The 17723-nt window shown below is 37.5% G+C and overlaps 3 protein-coding genes across 3 annotated transcripts; 2 read left to right on the forward strand and 1 right to left on the reverse strand.

The window, feature by feature from the left end:
* The first annotated feature begins 1641 nt into the window (after positions 1-1641).
* On the forward strand, positions 1642-4116 carry LOC122282239. The gene is made up of 4 exons (XM_043094191.1): positions 1642-2474; positions 2719-3426; positions 3828-3993; positions 4108-4116. Exons 1-4 carry the CDS (start codon positions 1642-1644, stop codon positions 4114-4116), a joined length of 1716 nt encoding a protein of 571 aa, XP_042950125.1.
* A 701-nt stretch (positions 4117-4817) lies between these two features.
* Positions 4818-5591, reverse strand: LOC122282240. The gene is made up of 2 exons (XM_043094192.1): positions 5300-5591; positions 4818-5206 (listed from the first exon to the last, which is right to left on the reverse strand). The coding sequence occupies exons 1-2, from the start codon at positions 5589-5591 to the stop codon at positions 4818-4820; spliced, it is 681 nt and encodes a 226-aa protein (XP_042950126.1).
* A 6448-nt stretch (positions 5592-12039) lies between these two features.
* On the forward strand, positions 12040-12729 carry LOC122282241. The gene has a single exon (XM_043094193.1). It carries the CDS (start codon positions 12040-12042, stop codon positions 12727-12729), a length of 690 nt encoding a protein of 229 aa, XP_042950127.1.
* Positions 12730-17723: the final 4994 nt, after the last annotated feature.

Genomic DNA, 17723 nt, shown 5'->3' on the forward strand with positions numbered 1-17723 from the left:
TCAGGCAAAGCCAAGACTGGTGCTGTAGTTCACCTCCTTTTTAGCTATTGGAAGCTCCTTTCACATTCCTCTCTCCAAACAAACTTGGCATTCTTCTTAGTCAATTTCGTTATTGGACTAGAGAGTTTAGAAAAACCTTCAACAAACCTACGGTAGTAACTTGCCAAACCAAGGAAACTACGTATCTCATGGACATTCTTCGGTCTCCGGCATTCTATCACAGCCTCTATCATAGCTGGATCTACGGCAACTCCTTCATTAGAAATAACATGTCCTAGACATTTCACTTCTTGGAGCCAAAACTCACATTTGCTAGCCTTGGAGTAAAGCCAATGCTTTTGCAAAGTCTCCAGCACTATCCTTAAGTGTTCTCGACAAAGTTTTGAAATCCGTTCCGTTCCGGCCGAAATTGTCGAAATTTTCCATTCCGGAACTGTAGCCGAAATTGGAAACCCATATATTTCATTCCGCTACAAATTCTGACCGTTTCACCTCGTTCCGATCCATTCCGGCTGAATTCCAGTATTCCGGCCAGAATACACTTTCCAGTCTAAAATTTAACAAGCGGTGGCATTTTTGTAATTAAGCTTAATGTCATGGAATTTTCGTAATTTATATTTGTTTCTTCATTTTTCCTTTGTTTTTTTTTCCGGTTTCTTTCTTTTGTTCTTCTCCAGTTCTCCGTGTGTCCCGAGTCCCGAGTCCCTTCTCCCCTTTCGTGATTTCACAGTTTCACTTTCTCTACCATTTTGATTTTCTTTCTTTCATGTTGTTCTCATTTCCAACCGGATCTCAATCTCTCCACTGTACTCCAACAGCGCCACCTCCCCATTGCAGCCGGCAACTCTGTTCATGGGTCTTGGGCCTAGCAGCAACGATGCCGTCGCCCACAGCACTCTTGGCCTCTTGTGCCTCGACGACGGCATCCCACTGCTGCCGAATCTAGCCTTTGGCCTCTAATTTCGTCCGTCTGACTTCCTCACTTCCTCTGCCATTCCAATTCCCAAATCCCGCATCCTAGATCTAGATTGGCCACTGCAGGTAGTTTCGATTTCGTGAAATGAGTAACTTTAGGATTTAATTGAAGTTTAACTTCCTGATTTGTGAAATGTGAATTGATAATTTGATGGTTCATATCTTGAGTCCTTAGACGTGAAATGCTATATCTGTTTGTAATTTTGGGCAAAATGCATCTTCTTGAATCTTAATTTTGCTGTTATTAGTTGATAAATATTTAAAAATAAAAAAATCTGATCTTTTATAGATTCAATATGGAACTTAAAATGATTTTATGTGATTATTTCAAATGCTGTTAATTAGTGATTTTAGAATTTAGAGTCAAGAACTCATAAAATAACACTGTCAAACATGCCAACGGGAGATGAAGGATTGCAAAATTTTGAAAACAATTACAGTTATTTTTATGGAACTTATTTTAGAAGCACTACTCTTGCATGGTCTTCTCTAAACTTTCCACATAATACATTCATCAAATTGAATGAATTGAACTCATAATGCCGGCAATGAATGTGAAATTGAATAATTTGTACAATTTTTCGTTTAAGTCTTTCCAAATATATGTGCATTTCTAAATGAGTTGATTCTTTTTTTTTTCATAATGTAGGGGTATATAAATCAGAAATGTCTAGTTGTCAATCAAATAGTGCTACTTCTACAGCAGTTGCTCCTGCTAGATCAAAGGATCTAGCATGGTCCCATGCACGTGTAGTGCCAAGGGCAAGAAATAGTACTCAATGTCTTTATTGTAGCAAAATTATTAGAGGTGGCGGAGTCACGAGGTTGAAGCATCATCTAGGTGGTATTTCAGGTGATGTAGAAGCATGTAAAAAGGTCCCTGATGATATAAAGTGGCAAATGAAGGAGTTGGTCAATGAAATGAAAAAAAAACAAAGAGAAGAAAAGAAAACTAAGCTTAGAGATTGGATGTGGAAGCCCTGTAGATTGAACATAAGAGATGTTGATGTTGGTGATGATGAGTATGAGGTAGGGAGTCAAGGACACATTCATGATTCAAAGGGGAAGGGGAAGGTGAAGGGGAAGGAGAAAGTAGGTGGAAAGTCAACGAGGCCATTTAGCAGATTTTTTGCTCCAAGAACAATTCCTGGCTCTCAACCTTCTATTAAGAGTACTATGTGTTCAAAGGAAATGATTAACAAAGCAAAAATGGCTATAGCAAATTGGTGGTATGATGCTAATTTACCTTTCAATGCATCTCAATCCAAGTTTTATCAACCAGCTATAAATGCTATAGTTGCCATCGGGCCAGGATTCAAGGGTCCTTCTTTACATGAGTTGAGAGGAAATTTGTTGAAGAATTCTGTGACTGAGGTTCAAAATTATCTCTTAGATATTAAAACATCTTGGAGGGATAGTGTTTGTTCACTAATGGCAGATGGTTGGACAAACCAGAGGCAACAACCAATAATTAACTTTTTGGTTTATTGCCCAAAAAGGTACAATGTTTTTGAAGTCTATTGATACATCGAGCCTTAGAAAAGATGCTGAAACATTATTTAACATTTTTGATGAAGTTGTTCAAGAAGTTGGGGGGGAGAATATTGTGCAATTCATAACAGACAATGATGCGAGTTATAAGGCTGCAGGAAAAAAGTTACAGCAAAAGTATGGCTCTTTCTTTTGGTCCCCTTGTGCAGCTCATTGTATATATTTGATGTTAGAGAATTTTTGTAATCCCAGACATTTTCCTATTATTGATGAAACTATAAAGAAGGCAAGGAAGATAATGAAATTCATTTATAACCATGCTTGGGTTTTGGCTTTGATGAGAAAGGACTTTACCAAAGGTCATGATTTATGTCGCCTTGCAGTCGCAAGGTTTGCTACAAATTTTTTAAGTATCCAATGCTTACTGTTGTTTAAGAAAGAGCTTCAACAAATGTTCACTTGTGATAAGTGGATTGTATCAAGTTATTCTAAAAGCAACATAGGGAAGGAGTTAGCTGGGATTGTTCTAGAAGAGAGAGAGTTTTGGGCTCAATGTCAGTTTATTGTAACAATCAACGAGCCTTTGGTTCGAGTACTACGACTTGTCGATGGGGATGAGAAGCCTGCAATGGGATACTTGTATGATGCAATGGAGAAAGCCAAAGAGAATATAAAAGCAAGATTGAAGAACAAAGTTTCTACATTTATGCCATTCATCAGGGTCATTGATGCTAGGTGGGATAAGCAGCTTCATAGTGCATTACATGCAGCAGGTTGTCTTCTTAATCCTGGAATTTACTTTAACCCTTGCTTTAAAAGTAAAAATGATGTTTCTAGAGGGTTTATGACTTGCGTTGTAAAGATGGAACTTGATATTCATAAGCAAGATGAGATCATTCAACAAATTGACATGTATAAGAATGCACACGGTGATTTTGGACAACCTATAGCAATACGCCAGTGTGAAAAAAGTAATCCAAGTAACCTCAATATCCTTTGTTAAATAGTGTGAATCTATATTTTAATTCTTTTATTTAATTTTAAGTAATAATTTATAATTGCACTTTTGTTGTAGTTGCGTGGTGGGGTACTTTTAGAAATGAGGTTCCAGCTCTTCAAACGTTTACAATCCGCATATTAAGTCAATGTTGTAGTGCAACTGGCTATGAAAGAAATTGAAGTATATTTGAATTTATTCATTCAAATAAGAGGAATAGATTAGAGCATAAAAGTTTGAATGATTTAGTATTTGTTCGTTATAACTTGAAGCTCCGTGAGAGGTAAACTTTTTCAAAAATAATGTTTTTAATTGTTGAAAAATATGTAACATTTTCACTTACGTGTGATTTTTATTTTGGCAGAAACATAAAGAGGGGAAGAGATGCTTTGGATCCAATCAATCTTGAGAATATTGACTCGATGGAGGAATGGGTAGGTGAAGAATCAGAGCTTATTGATGGAGAAGACTTGGATTGGGGAAGTATTGAGGAGCCATTAGCCTTACAAAATTTGGAAGAGGGTGTTAATGTTGGTCTTGATATTGATGATGATGGTGGTGACAATGACATTAAAGAAAATATTTTGAGTAGCTTTGCTAATGTTGATCCTTTTTGTCTTATTGATGAAAATGAATGATTACAGTTGGATTGAGAACTTATGATATTTTATTTAGTTTTATAAATGTGTGTTTAAGACTTGTATTCACTATGGAGAAATATTATTAAGTTATCAGATATGTATGCTTTTAAGAATTGTATTAATTTTATTTTGGAATATAGTTCTTATATATAATTTATCCATATAATGTCTATCCCGAAACGGTACACCGAAACGTACCGGTACCGAAATATTCCATTCCAGTGCCTCAACTGAAATGGTCACCGGAACGGATTTTAAAACTTTGGTTCTCGATGCTTCTCGTCACTTTGTGAGTACACCAATATATCATCAATGAATACCACCATGAAACTATCCAAATACTACCTAAAGATCCAATTCATTAAATCCATGAATGTTGTTCGGGCATTTGTCAATCCAAAAGGCATTACTGTGAACTCAAAATGTCCATAACAAATTCAAAACGTAGTCTTGGGTACATCTTGATCATTGATCTTAAGCTGGTGATAACTCGATCGCAGATCTATCTTTGAAAACACTATCGCTCCTTGTAATTGATCCAATAAGTCATCTCTTTGTGGCAGTTTATACTTGTTCTTAATGATCACCTTATTCAAATCTCGATAATCGATACACATTCTCAAGGTTCCAACCTTCTTCTTCACAAATAACACTGGCGCTCCCCACGGAGATTAGCTAGGGCGAATAAAACACTTCTCAAGGAGTTCTTCAATCTACACCTTTAGTTCCTTCAACTCTGTCAGGGTCATTCGATAGGGTGCCTTATGTACTGGAGATGTTGCTGGCTCTAGTTCAATCACAAACTCTGTTTCTCGGTCTGAGGCCAATCCAAACAAATCGTCATCAAACACTTCAGGAAAATCTTCAATCATCGAAATCCCCTTGACTCCTTTAAATTCTTCTATTGGACTAACCATGACAACAAGATAAGCAGCAGCTCCTCTCAGCATACTCTTCTTAACTTGTCCTGCTAGTACTACTGATAGAATTAATCTAATTGTTTTTCCCATGTAAGAAATTCTATCCTTGGAGGGTACATCAAAAACTACTTCCCTTCTTCGACAATCTGTCTTAGTGTAGTGCCTTGATAGCCAATCCATTCCTAAGATCAAATCGAACTCCATTAGATGGAAAATGATTAGGTCAATGGTTAAGGATTAACCAATGACTTCCAATGGACAGTTCTTAACTATACGAGTATATCCAACAACCTTCATGTCTGGAATAGCTACTAGGACTCTTCTGGACAAAGGTTCCATATTCAACTTACATCGTCGCACACAATCATAAGATACAAAAGACCGCGATGCTCCAAAGTCAAATAGAGCACATGCCATGTGTTGCATCAATTTAACTTTACCAATAATTACTCTTGCATCTGCTGCCTCATCAGTGTCCAAATCCACCTCCCCTTGTGTTATAGCGTAGACTTGTGACACCCCCAAATTCTGCTTGGGATCGGATGAACATTTGAAGTGTCGAGACATGCAATACAAGATTACCTACCCCCATTCATTACATATAAGATGCAATATTCCTAACATGTATCTAGAATTATGCAATATTCACAGCAAATAATTTTTTTTAGCAATATTATGCACCAAACAAAAAATATCTCAAATACTTAAAACATACTTCATACATAATGACATATTAAACAACTAAGATCACAATGCTAGTTCAAAATGGTGGTGATCAAAAGAGTACTAGAGATTCAACTCTATAAATACAAGTAGTACTACTATACTATTATCGACATTGCATCCTCGCTTAGTCAACCATTTCCAGCTGGTCAATTTTCGACTCTCCTTCAGATCCTGTAACAAGATCTACCATTTGGGGGGATGTTAGTTGGGACTACCACTGTGAGATTTGATTACAAATCTCAGCAAGTTAACAAAAAATCTCCACACAGGTTAATGATGCATGCATGACAGTAAAAACATGAATGCATAATCACAGTCATAAGTAAGCATAACATAACTTGACATAAAGTATAGCATAACTTCATATATGACATAGCATAATTTTACCTTTGACATAGTATAACATAACATAACTTGACATAAAACATAACATAACTTCACATATGACATAACATAACTTCACATATGACATGCATAACTTCACATATGATATAGCATAAATTCAAATAAAACATAGCATAACTGACATAATTTAAACTGAAACGTGAACTAAACTTGACTTGCTTGACATGAAATTGATCTAAGACTTGACTTAACATGAATTTGATTTGAGACTTTACTTAACATGAACTTGATCTGAAACTTGACTTAACATAAACTTGATCTAAACTTATTCTTATCTCATGGAGTCACCATGATTTCTTATTCTTATCTTATGGGGTTACCATGATTACTTTTTCTTTTTTTTATAATATTTGTGGATGTTCAGGCCAGCTTGCGCACACCTCAACTAATTCCACAGGGCCCTGAAGTTAACGGCCAGGTAAACCTCTAGTGGCCCTAAGGGGACTCAAACTGGTGACCATTGGGGAACAAACCCAAGCCCTGACCAACTAAGCTACCCCTCAGGGTTGGTTACCATGATTACTTATTCACAATAAACTGAACAATAACTTAATTGCACGAGGACGTACATGAGACAAAAATATTTTGTAACTTGACATCGAATGTAACAGACAACATTTCATAACATAACATGCTTGCAACAGCGAACATTACTTGACATGACATATATGTAACAGATAGCATACTTAATATGACATACTTGCAATGTATAGTAATTTATAATAAAATATCTTGCATAACAGATGAATAATTCATGACAGAATAAATTCTGTGTAACAACTGAATAATTCGTGATAGAATAAATTGTGTAACAAATGAATATGTAATGACTTGGCATGGCACATTATAATATACAAACCTAAACTGTAGTTCCTTTACTCATTACACATACAAATTAAACCAATAGTAAGTTAAAAACTAACTTACCTTGATCTGCATGTTTCTTATGAAAACTCAAGCACGATCACGAGGAACTATAAATAGTGATTCTAAATGTTAGATCTTAATCATTAACAATTAGAAATATGGACAAATACTAACTTAGATTAAAATTACCATTTTACCCTCTAAAAGTCACCAAAAGAGAGCTTTTTGTTGTAGTGTTTGGCGTAATAGTAGTACTACTGAATTGGTTTACACGATACTTAGAACAAAACAAGTGAAAATTGTACATGATAATTGATATTTGATAGTACTTGGCCCAAGGTGAGGACGTACGTACTTGAAGGAAATTAAATTAGTGGCAGGTCTGTTTAACCCAGCACTCCAACTGCCACGTTAATTTGTTTCTTTAAGTTGGATCCCATTAATGTGTGTGTGTGTGTGTGTGTGTGTGTGTGTGTGTGTGTGTTTGTGTGTTTGTGTGTATACTAGGCTGGAAGCAACGTGCAAAGCATGTTTGCCTAGTTGGTGAAACAGATCATTATTCAAAGATAATAAAATTATTTTACAAAAAAATTATAAATGAAGTATAATAATTACATGTTTGGATACGTTAGAAAATAAAAAAAGATTAATTCAAAATACACCATAGTTTAATACATGTTGGTGGAGTAGAGTAACATAGACAAATGAGATAATATAAAATTTTCATTGATTCCTAAGCTAATTGCAATTGGCTTAGCATATTGATAGGATCCTATTGCATAAAAAAGGAAAAACAAAAAAATAGCAAAAGTAAAGGAATCAAAGAAAGGAAAATGACAAGCTTACTAGCATATAAATGAGAAGCCGAGATAATAAACCAAAATATTGTGATAATTAGACAATGAAAACATGATAATGATACAAAATTTGTCTTGAGAAAAGGACTTGAAGAAGAAAGGAAGAGACCATGCGTGAAGGGGAAGATTGCGGATGAGCAAACCAAGAGCAGCAAAGTGACGGTCTTTGTAGGACCTGCATTAAAACATATACTAAATTAACGTTTTGTCCTTTGTAAAGGCATATACTAAATTAAGATCACTTAAGCTGCATTAAAACATAGATACAAAAAATAAGAAAATACTTATCTAAAGAGAATGCATGAAACTAAATCTAGTGTTCTATTTATGTTAATAATTTACCTACTAGAAAAATAATATATATTTTTGCGTTGTTCCATTATATATATTGAGCCTTTCCATGACCCCTCTTAATTTACGTTTGGCAAGCACATTTACCAAAGTCTCCTAATATATCTATGAACCTATAAAATTCCGTTGGAAATATCTCATCCAAGATTAGGAACAGAAAAACTTCAACATGCCCAACATAGGAATCACTTACATATACAAGAAATGCGAATAAGCATGGCAAAGTAATACCTATTGGTAGTTTAGGGTGCAAATTTAAGTTTTTTTGTAGTTTAGAGTGCAAAATGACAAACTGGTGGTAGTTGTGAAAGAGTAATGCTAGGCTACCACCCAGCAATGACCGCTGGGTGTGCCGCCTAGCACAAATGTCCTTGTTTATTTTTTTTCTTTTCTTTTCCTTTTTTTTACATATTGAAATATTTTTAAAAAATAAAAAAAATATATCAATACATTAAAATCACTTCCTTAATCATTAAGATTGGGTGGTCAAATGTAGCAGTAAGATGAGTGGTCAAATGCAGTAGCAAAATTGGGGTGGCACAGTTGCTTTACTCTTTGTGAAAAGTGTAATTGCCCTTATATTAATTAAACATGGTTCGACGACATCATTTACAACCATCTAAGTTTGGTACTTTGTTGAGAAATGCAGCCAATAAAAAGAAACAACGACCATAGAAGTAATAAAAAATAGTCCTGTATAGCTACATGACCAAACTAAATATAGGGAAGGTTATAAATTAGAAAAAAAAAAGGTAAATAACAGAAAAACCAATTCCAAATCTGTCTAAAAGCCGAGCAAACAATAGGACATAAACATTGGGAGACCACAACATTATTATAATTCAAATAACAAAATAAAGGACAGGTGAGATTATCACTATGATAAATCAAAGAGAAAAAATCAAATAAAGAATAATAAATACTACAAAACTTCTACCACTAAACTAAAATTGCGTCTCAATCATGTACCATTCAATATGATACCATTTTGGGCTTCTGAAATTGAACCATACCCTGCTTCAAATTATTCAAAGGCCCTTCAACCAGGTACTCATGTTCCTGATGAAACATTATGCCCAAAAAAAAAAAAAAAGCACCAGAAGACATTTGTTTGGTAATAAATAGGGCATTGGTAATAGCAGGTCAGATTTGCAATAATCATAGAGCCACCCAGAAACCACTAAATCTCTTTATTGTAACAACCTCAAATATTTGAGAGATCAAAAAAGGTTCACCAAAACGAATAATGTGTAATTCCAAAATATTGAGACAAAATTACGGAAATCAATCACACAAAATCCTACGAGAGATTAGTTAGCTAGCTTCAATATCACCATACTTTGATTCAAATTATTCAAAGGCCCTTAAACCAGGCACTCATGTTCTTGATGAAACATTGTGCCAAAAGAAAAAGACACTAGAAGACATTTGTTTAGTGATAAATAGGGCGTTGGTAATAGTAGGTCAAAGCTTCAATGATTATAAAGCCACCCAGAAACCACTAAATCTCTTTACTGTAACAACATCAAATATTTGAGAGAAGGTTCACCAAAATAAATAATGTGTAATTCCAAAATATTTAGACAATATAAGGGTAATCAATCACACAACATCCTGGTCCTTCTCTCTCTACTCTGAAGATTAAGAGTGTAAGGTTTGGTTTCTTTGTATCTCAATACAAAGAACTCTCTCCCTCAGTGTGAGCTGAGAGTTTGTTTTATGCTTGTCTAGAATTTGCTCTAAGGTCTGGCTTTTGTTACGCTAGTCTTGGAGGGGAGTCCTCTCTGTTTTTGTACAGCACCTAAGGTTCCAGGTTCCACGTGACATCCTAGTAGAAGATCACAGGTTGCATGGTGGGAGAGGACCTCTCCAAGCTTTGGGAAGGACTCAACTTGGCCGAGGCAGAAGAAGAACTAGTTAGGGTCTTAGACCAAGACATTCTGGCAGCAGCTCAGAGAGGAACTAAATGCCTGTTGGCAAAGGTCATCACTGGTTGGAACTTCAGCAATGAGGCTTTTCGCACCACCATGCCACAGGTATGGACAGTGGAAGAAGAGTTGACTTTCACTGAGTTAGGTGAGAGTAGCTTCATTTTAGAGTTTGGAAAGCTTACAGACAAGAAGAAAATACTTCAAGGAAGGCCACAGATTTTCGATAGGAACCTAATTGGTATCCAAGATATCGACAGTAGCCTTCCTCCAGTGCAGTAAACTTCTCCCATGAACCATTCTGGGTTCAACTCCACAACATCTCATTCGCAGGTATGATGAAAGAATATGGCAAGCAATTGCTTCAGCAATCGGGGGAGTCATTAAAGTTGAGGTGGACAAGGAGGGTCAAGGATGTGGTCATTTCCTAAGAGTGTTAGTGGAGGTAGACGTTACTAAACCTTTGGTCAGAGGGAGATGGGTGCAGGTATGGGAGAGGAAAGTTTGGGCAGCTTTCAAGTATGAGTGGCTACAAAACTTCTGTTTCAAGTGTTGGGTCATTATGCACCAAGGAAGGGGTTGCAACTTCTAGAGGTACCAAGGGGAACAACCATCCCAATATAGCCCTTGGCTTCAAACTAGTCCATCCAGACGTTCAACTATGGCCACCAAGTCCTATTGAGGTAGCTCAGCTTCAAGCAGCCACAACCGAAAGGGGCAGCAACCAGACATGGCGAAGAAGGGCTGCAAGGTTAGGCCTAGCAGAGCTGTACCTAAGGGAAGGGCCAAGACACAATATCAGGAGGGTCAGGGGGGGAGGTGTACATTGGTTCAAGTCTCCATGGAGGATGTCCCTGCAAAGCTGCAATCCCAGGAAAGGAGTCAACATAGTACTCTTATAGGTGAGCTCCCTCTCTCCTCTAAAGTGGACAAAAGCCACCTTTTATCCTTAGGAGAAACATATAAGCCAGGCCTTTCCACACTGCCAATACCAACTTTAGCACACTTTGGAAAAACTCTAGATGTTGACATGGACCATAACCATATAGGCTTAGAAGTCAATTTTGAGACTACCCATCCCAATCCCTCCACCAAAGGTTCAAAAAGGCATGATAGATCTACCCCTTTACACCAAACCTCTGTCGAGTACTCCATAAAAACCAAGAAGGCCAACTGGAAAGGAAAGCCTGAGACCCTCCCCCCTCAAATCCTGATAAACTTGTTGTCCCAATAGAAGCCACAAAAAAAAAAAAAAAAAAAAAAAAAGATTCTATAGTAAAATTTTGGGAGATATCTCCAATTTCCATGAACCCAAAAGAACAAAATTGCAATCCTTGTATGTTGAGCAAGACCAAGTAAACAAAAATGATGCTCAAATATTACTAGTAGAGGCAGCAAGACAACCCTGCCAAAACCAATGACCATCATCAATTGAAATTGCTGAGGGCTTGGGAATCCTTGGACAGTTAACTTCCTTAACCTCCTAGTTAAGGATAATATCCCATCCATGATTTTTCTCATGGAAACAAAGTGTGCAAGAACAACAGTGGCAGAAGTCAATAGAAATTTGAAGTTTGTTGCGTGCCTGGCTGTTGAGAGTAGAGGAAGTAGTGGTGGTCTTGCACTAATGTGGAAAAATCATTCTATGGTGGTCATCTATAACTATTCTAGATGGCATATTAGTGCTCCTGTCTCGAGTAGCACAAATGCACCTTCATGGTTCTTCACAAGATTTTATGGTCACCCTGAGACCTCAAAGAGAAACAGTAGCTAGGACTTCTTAAAATGCCTAAAACCATTGGACTTAACTCCATGGCTTTGCTATCGTGACTTCAATGAAATAACATGTCAGGATGAAAAGATGGGAGGCCCTCTAAACAAATGGAGAAGTTTAGAAATGCACTTGACTGGTGTTCCCTGAATCTGATTTTTGACAGTAGGACCAAAATATACTTGGCAAATAATAGGAGTGGTCAAAATTTTACAAAAGAACAATTGGATCGAGCACTAGCCAATCCATCTTGGCTAAAGGAAGCCTCCTGCATAGTCAACCCTGCTGTGAAATCAGACCACTCAGCCTTGCATATCAATTTAGGAAACCAAAGAAACCAAGGAAGGCCTCAGTCCAAACTCTTGAGGTTTGAAGTAGCATGGACCCTGAAGGAGGGCTATGCTACAACTCTTAAGGAGGCATGGGGGAAAGCTAATCCTGGTGAGAGTCATACCACCATGATGACTAGAAGATTAAGCAATTGTAGCTTTGCTCTTACGAGGTGGAACACAACAGAAAATAGAAGCTCACCTACTGAGATTAAACAAAAAATGGAAAGGCTTAGTGAATTACACAAAGCAGGCAGAGGGGATCAAGTGAATTCTATTCTCAAGTTGCAAGGTGAGATTGAGAAATCCCTAGATGAGGAAGATTTGAAATTGAAGAAAATGGCAAAACAACATTGGCTGAAAATGGGAGACAAAAATACAAAATTCTATCACCTACATGCCACTCAAAGAAGGAAAGCCAATAGGATTACTCAAGTCTTCACCACATCAAATCCTTCTGGTATTGCATAATGCCTAGAGGATATGCCCCAAAAAGTGTCCCCTGAGGTGAATGAATACCTGGGAAAGGCATTCACAAAAAAGGAGATCAAGGCGGCTGTGTTTCTGATGAATGGATTAGGCTCTCCAGAACCAGATGGATTTCCAGCTTTATTATATCAATCAAATTGGAACCTGGTTGGGGGAGAAGTCAGCAAATTCACCCTTAATATTCTGAACAAAGGTGGGCCTTTGGAGGGAGCCAATGATACATACATTACTCTCATCCCAAAGGTTAAAGAGGCCAAGAGAGTTTCCGATTTTAGACCTATTAGTTAATGCAATTTTTTTTTACAAAATTGTAGCTAAGGTGATTTCAAATAGACTCAAATTTGTATTGCCTAACATCATTTCCCCAAATCAAAGTGCCTTTGTTCCAGGTAGGGCAATCACAGACAACATTGTGGTGGTCTATGAAGCTCTCCACACAATGACAACTAGAATGCAAGGAAAATCAAGCTATATAGCTCTAAAACTATATATGAGCAAGGTATATGACTAGGTGGAGTGGCAGTTCCTATCAATAGTCATGTGGAAATTGGGCTTTGAAAGCAGCTGGATCTCCTTGGTAACAAAATGCATCTCCTCAATCTCATATTCCATCCTTCTCAATAGGGAACCTCAAGGTCCTTTCAAGCCATCTTGAGGCCTAAGGTAAGGGGAACCCTCTCCCTTTACCTTTTCATTTTGTGTGCATAAGCATTATCCTAGCTACTTAACAAGGCAGAGAAGGAAGAGAGCATCACTAGTGTCCCAATGGGAAGAGGCCCCATTTGAGTCAATCACCTCTTCTTTGCCGATGACAACATGATATGTAAGTCTAACCCACTCGAATGGAGCAAGTTGATGAGGATCCTGAACTAGTATGAGTGTGCCTCTGGTCAGATGCTAAACAAGGAAAAATCATCAATTTATTTTAGCAAGAACACCCCATCTGAAAACAAAAGAATTATCTTGCAAATAGTTGGGGTTAAGGCAACCAGATCATTTGAGAAATATCTTGGACTTCTTGCCATGCTGGGTTGGGTCAAGAATGCTTCCTTTCATGGACTAATTGATACGGTGTGGGCTAGAGTTACCAACTAGAAGATAAACTACCTATCGATAACTAGCAAAGAGGTTTTACTAAAATCTATCTTGCAGGCTATCCCTTCCTATGCCATGGGGATCTTTCTCCAGCCCTAGTCCATTACAAACAAGTTGGACAAGCTCCTAAGGAAATTCTTGTGGGGTTTTAATGAGGACCAAACCAAAATCCAGTGGGTCAAGTGGAACAAACTCAGCAAACCAAAGGAGCAGGGTGGTCTGGGTTTCAGAAACTTCAAAAGCTTCAACTTGGCACTTCTAGCAAAACAAGGCTAGCAAGTCCTCACGAGCCCTGGCTCCCTTCCTGCTCAAATACTAAAACAAAAGTACTTTGCCCATGGTACCATTTTAGATGCAAAACTAGGCCATAGACCTTCTCTAGCCTTGAGGAGCCTAAAAGCTAGACTAAGTCTCTTGAAAGAAAGCCTTCTTTGGAGGATTGGCAATGGGGTTAAGGTCAAGATATGGGAGGATAGGTGGCTACCTAGACCTCACTTTCTAACTCCAAGTCACAACAGAAAGATGATTTAGTAGTAACTCAAGTGGTTGAACTAGTCTATCCAATATTAAGGAAATGGGATGACAATTTGTTAAAAAACCTATTCTCACAGGACAATGTGGACATCATAAAGTCCATCCCTATCAATTTCGGTAGTAGAGAGGATCGATTGGGGTGGGAAGGCACATCAAATGGCATCTTCACAGTAAAAAGTGCATACCACCTTCATAGAGAGTTAAAAAACCAATCTAGAGTGTGGTACCTTAAGCAATTCAACTCAAGATGGTCTTTGGAAGACAATGTGGAAATTGAAAGTTCCAAATGGAGTTAGGATGTTCATATGGAGGGCTTGCATCGAAGCTTTACCCACTTTTAGCAACCTATTTAGAAGGAAGATTAGAGAGGAAAACCTTTGCCCTGTCTATCACCTCGAGGAGGAGACCTCATGTCATGTCTTGTGGAGCTGTGTGGCAGCCCGAGATGTATGGGGACAAGCTAGCAAGCAATTACAAAAACTAGCCATAAATGAGACATGCTTTAAGGATATCTAGAATAAAATGTTAGAAAGGCTGCCTCAACAAGTATTGGAAGAAGCTGGAATAATTGCCAAACTTAGCTAGACAAGAAGGAATAATTTAGTACATGGGAAAGGCTTCAAGCACCCAAGTTCTATCATCCAAAAAGTTGACACTAAATTGAGCCTATTCAAGGCCATCCAAAATACTGACCTTGCTGATGGTTCCAAAAAATAGAGGAAACCTTCAGAGGGACACTATAAACTCAACTAGGATGCCTCTATTAACATCGCAAGGGGAATGATAGGCATTGGTGCTATAATTAGAGACTGCAATGGAAGAGTCCTCGGCACACTTAGAGCTAGAAGAAACATGAACCTCTCACCTTTTGCAGCAAAGGCATATGCCTTAATGGTAGCTATCCTATTCAATAAAGAAGCTGGATTACATGAACTAAATATAGAGGGTGACTCTCTTTAGGTGGTCGAGAAGCTACAGAAACCAACTGAGGATTGGAGTCCAAGTGACCTAATTGTTGAAGACAAAAGGAATGTTCTGAAGTCCTTTTCATCTTGGACTATTTGTCATACTAAAAGGGATACTAATATGGTTGCACACTTGCTAGCCAAGGATGCCCTTTCTAGTGAATTTGATCTATATGATCTAGCGGAGACCCCAAATTGTATTAAGCAAGTAGTTGCTACTGAAGCTTTGTAACATATTTGCTTAAGCAATGAAGTTATCTTCTCCTTTCAAAAAAGAAAAAATTACACAACATTCTGAGAGAGTTTAGTTGGCTAGCTTCAATATCTCATCATTGCTTCAAAGCACATGGCAAGTATGATAAGATACGGCCTCAGATAACCTAAATAACATAATAACATGAGAGGAATACATTGTAGTGTGTCAATAAGCTATTCCACAGTGGTTGTTTGCTCAAGACTCAGATAAAACCTAAGAGAAGTGGAGCATTAGAAATAAGACAGTGGAATTGCATGTTTGAAGTTTCTTTTTGTTTTGATAAGTACCATTATTTTGAAGTTTATAAAACAGCCTATATTCAAAAAAAAAGAAATCAACAAGATAAATTCAAAGAATCAATAGAATACCAAAATTTTCAACCACGTGAACTAATTAGAGTCAAACCAGATCACACCCAAAAAAAAAAACTAAGTAAATAAAGTTTGAGTCAGTATTTTAAACACAAAAAGAACAAGAACAAATTAAAAATAAAAAATAAACAAAATTCAAAGTTCAATTCTTGCAAGCATGAACCAGACCATTGTATCTGAAGGGAAGGGGGGGGGAATAAACAATGGGTATATTTAGAAATGTACAACAGCCAAAAAAAAGCAATGAAAAGGCCAACCAGTTACAACATAGATAGGACACCATCAGTCTGTTTGGTTCTAATGAACAATGACTTAGGATAAAATCAAAACTTACTCAACCTACCATAAGCAATTTTGTGCTTCCAACAACAGAATACAAATGATATGCATTTGGGGGATCCTTTTTCAATAAATGCATCAAAAGTAGTTTGGTTCAAAGAAAACTACATCATTCAAGTCTTTGAGAAAAGACAACTAAGCAAAACCCCAAGAAAACAAAATGCAAGATTCAAACTACCAAACCTTCATTCCCTTCCCATTAGTCCACTTTCTGGAAAAGGATATATAAAAGGCGAGAAAGATAACTAATGCAAAAAGAAATAACTATCTATTAATTTCAAAAATAAGAACATAAACATATCAGAGAAAACCAATTATTGTCCAATGTTTTAGCTATGCATGGAGAGGAAGGAAAAAAGGGCTGAGTAGGGAGCTGGGTCATGGCAAAAGGGAGCCTACATGACGTGGTACAGTGGAGCCACTACCACAACACGGAGGCTTGTCACGTTGTTGAGAGCTGAGAGGGAGGAGAGAAATAGAGAGTGAGAGAGGAAGAGGGCGAGGCTATTGGAGAGAGATCTATAAAAAGGAGCTTATCGTCATGAGGCAGCTGCCTGGCGGTGGCGCTGGAAATCACCTAGGTTGTGGCCGAGATGAGAGAAACAGAGGAAGAGAGAGGTGTTGCGGCTAGGTCTCACAGCTGATGGTTTGAGGGGTTGTGTCTGGCGGCACTACTGCTATGGGTGGCTAAGTTGGTTGTTAGAGGTAACGCACGACCTTGCTAGCGGTGAAAAGGAGTGAAATCGAGGAGTGGGAAAGCTATGGGATGAGGGGGTTGCATCTAGTGGCTACTAAGGGCTGCCGTACTCCATGGCTGCTAATGACAACAAGGGGAGGTGGAGAGAGAGAAGAGAGGATGTTAGGTTGAGAGAGAACTCATACGAGAGAGGGAATTAGGAATGAGAGACAGGGATTTGATATGCTCTCATAGATAATATCACTGCACTCGGTGGAGAAAACATCCACTTGGTGGAGAAAATAAAGGGACAATAACAAAAATAAGAGAAAAAGAAGTAAATAAAAAAAATTGTACTGATATAAGCACTCAACGGATACACAAAATCACTAACACAAGTAATCCCCTTCCCCATAACTAAAATGATGCACTGACACTTATTGACCCATTCACACGAATCGAAAAAAAAAACATTTAAATCCTCATATAAACGGACACAAAAGAACAAGGTTGAAAGATAAAGAAGTAAGTATACAACACATGGATTATACACGGAAGGATAGGCTCTTATTATAATACTAGTAGTGAAGCAACATCCAAGGGACATTTGCCTAGTTGAGAGAAAATAACCTGATAATATATATGAACTATATACATAACAAAATAAAATCATTTGCAGATCAATATTCATAGCATATCAACTATGAATCTCAAAATAAGTTAATATACACATCAATCAT

Source organism: Carya illinoinensis, chromosome 11 (genome assembly GCF_018687715.1).
Source record: "Carya illinoinensis cultivar Pawnee chromosome 11, C.illinoinensisPawnee_v1, whole genome shotgun sequence".
Lineage (NCBI taxonomy): Eukaryota > Viridiplantae > Streptophyta > Magnoliopsida > Fagales > Juglandaceae > Carya > Carya illinoinensis.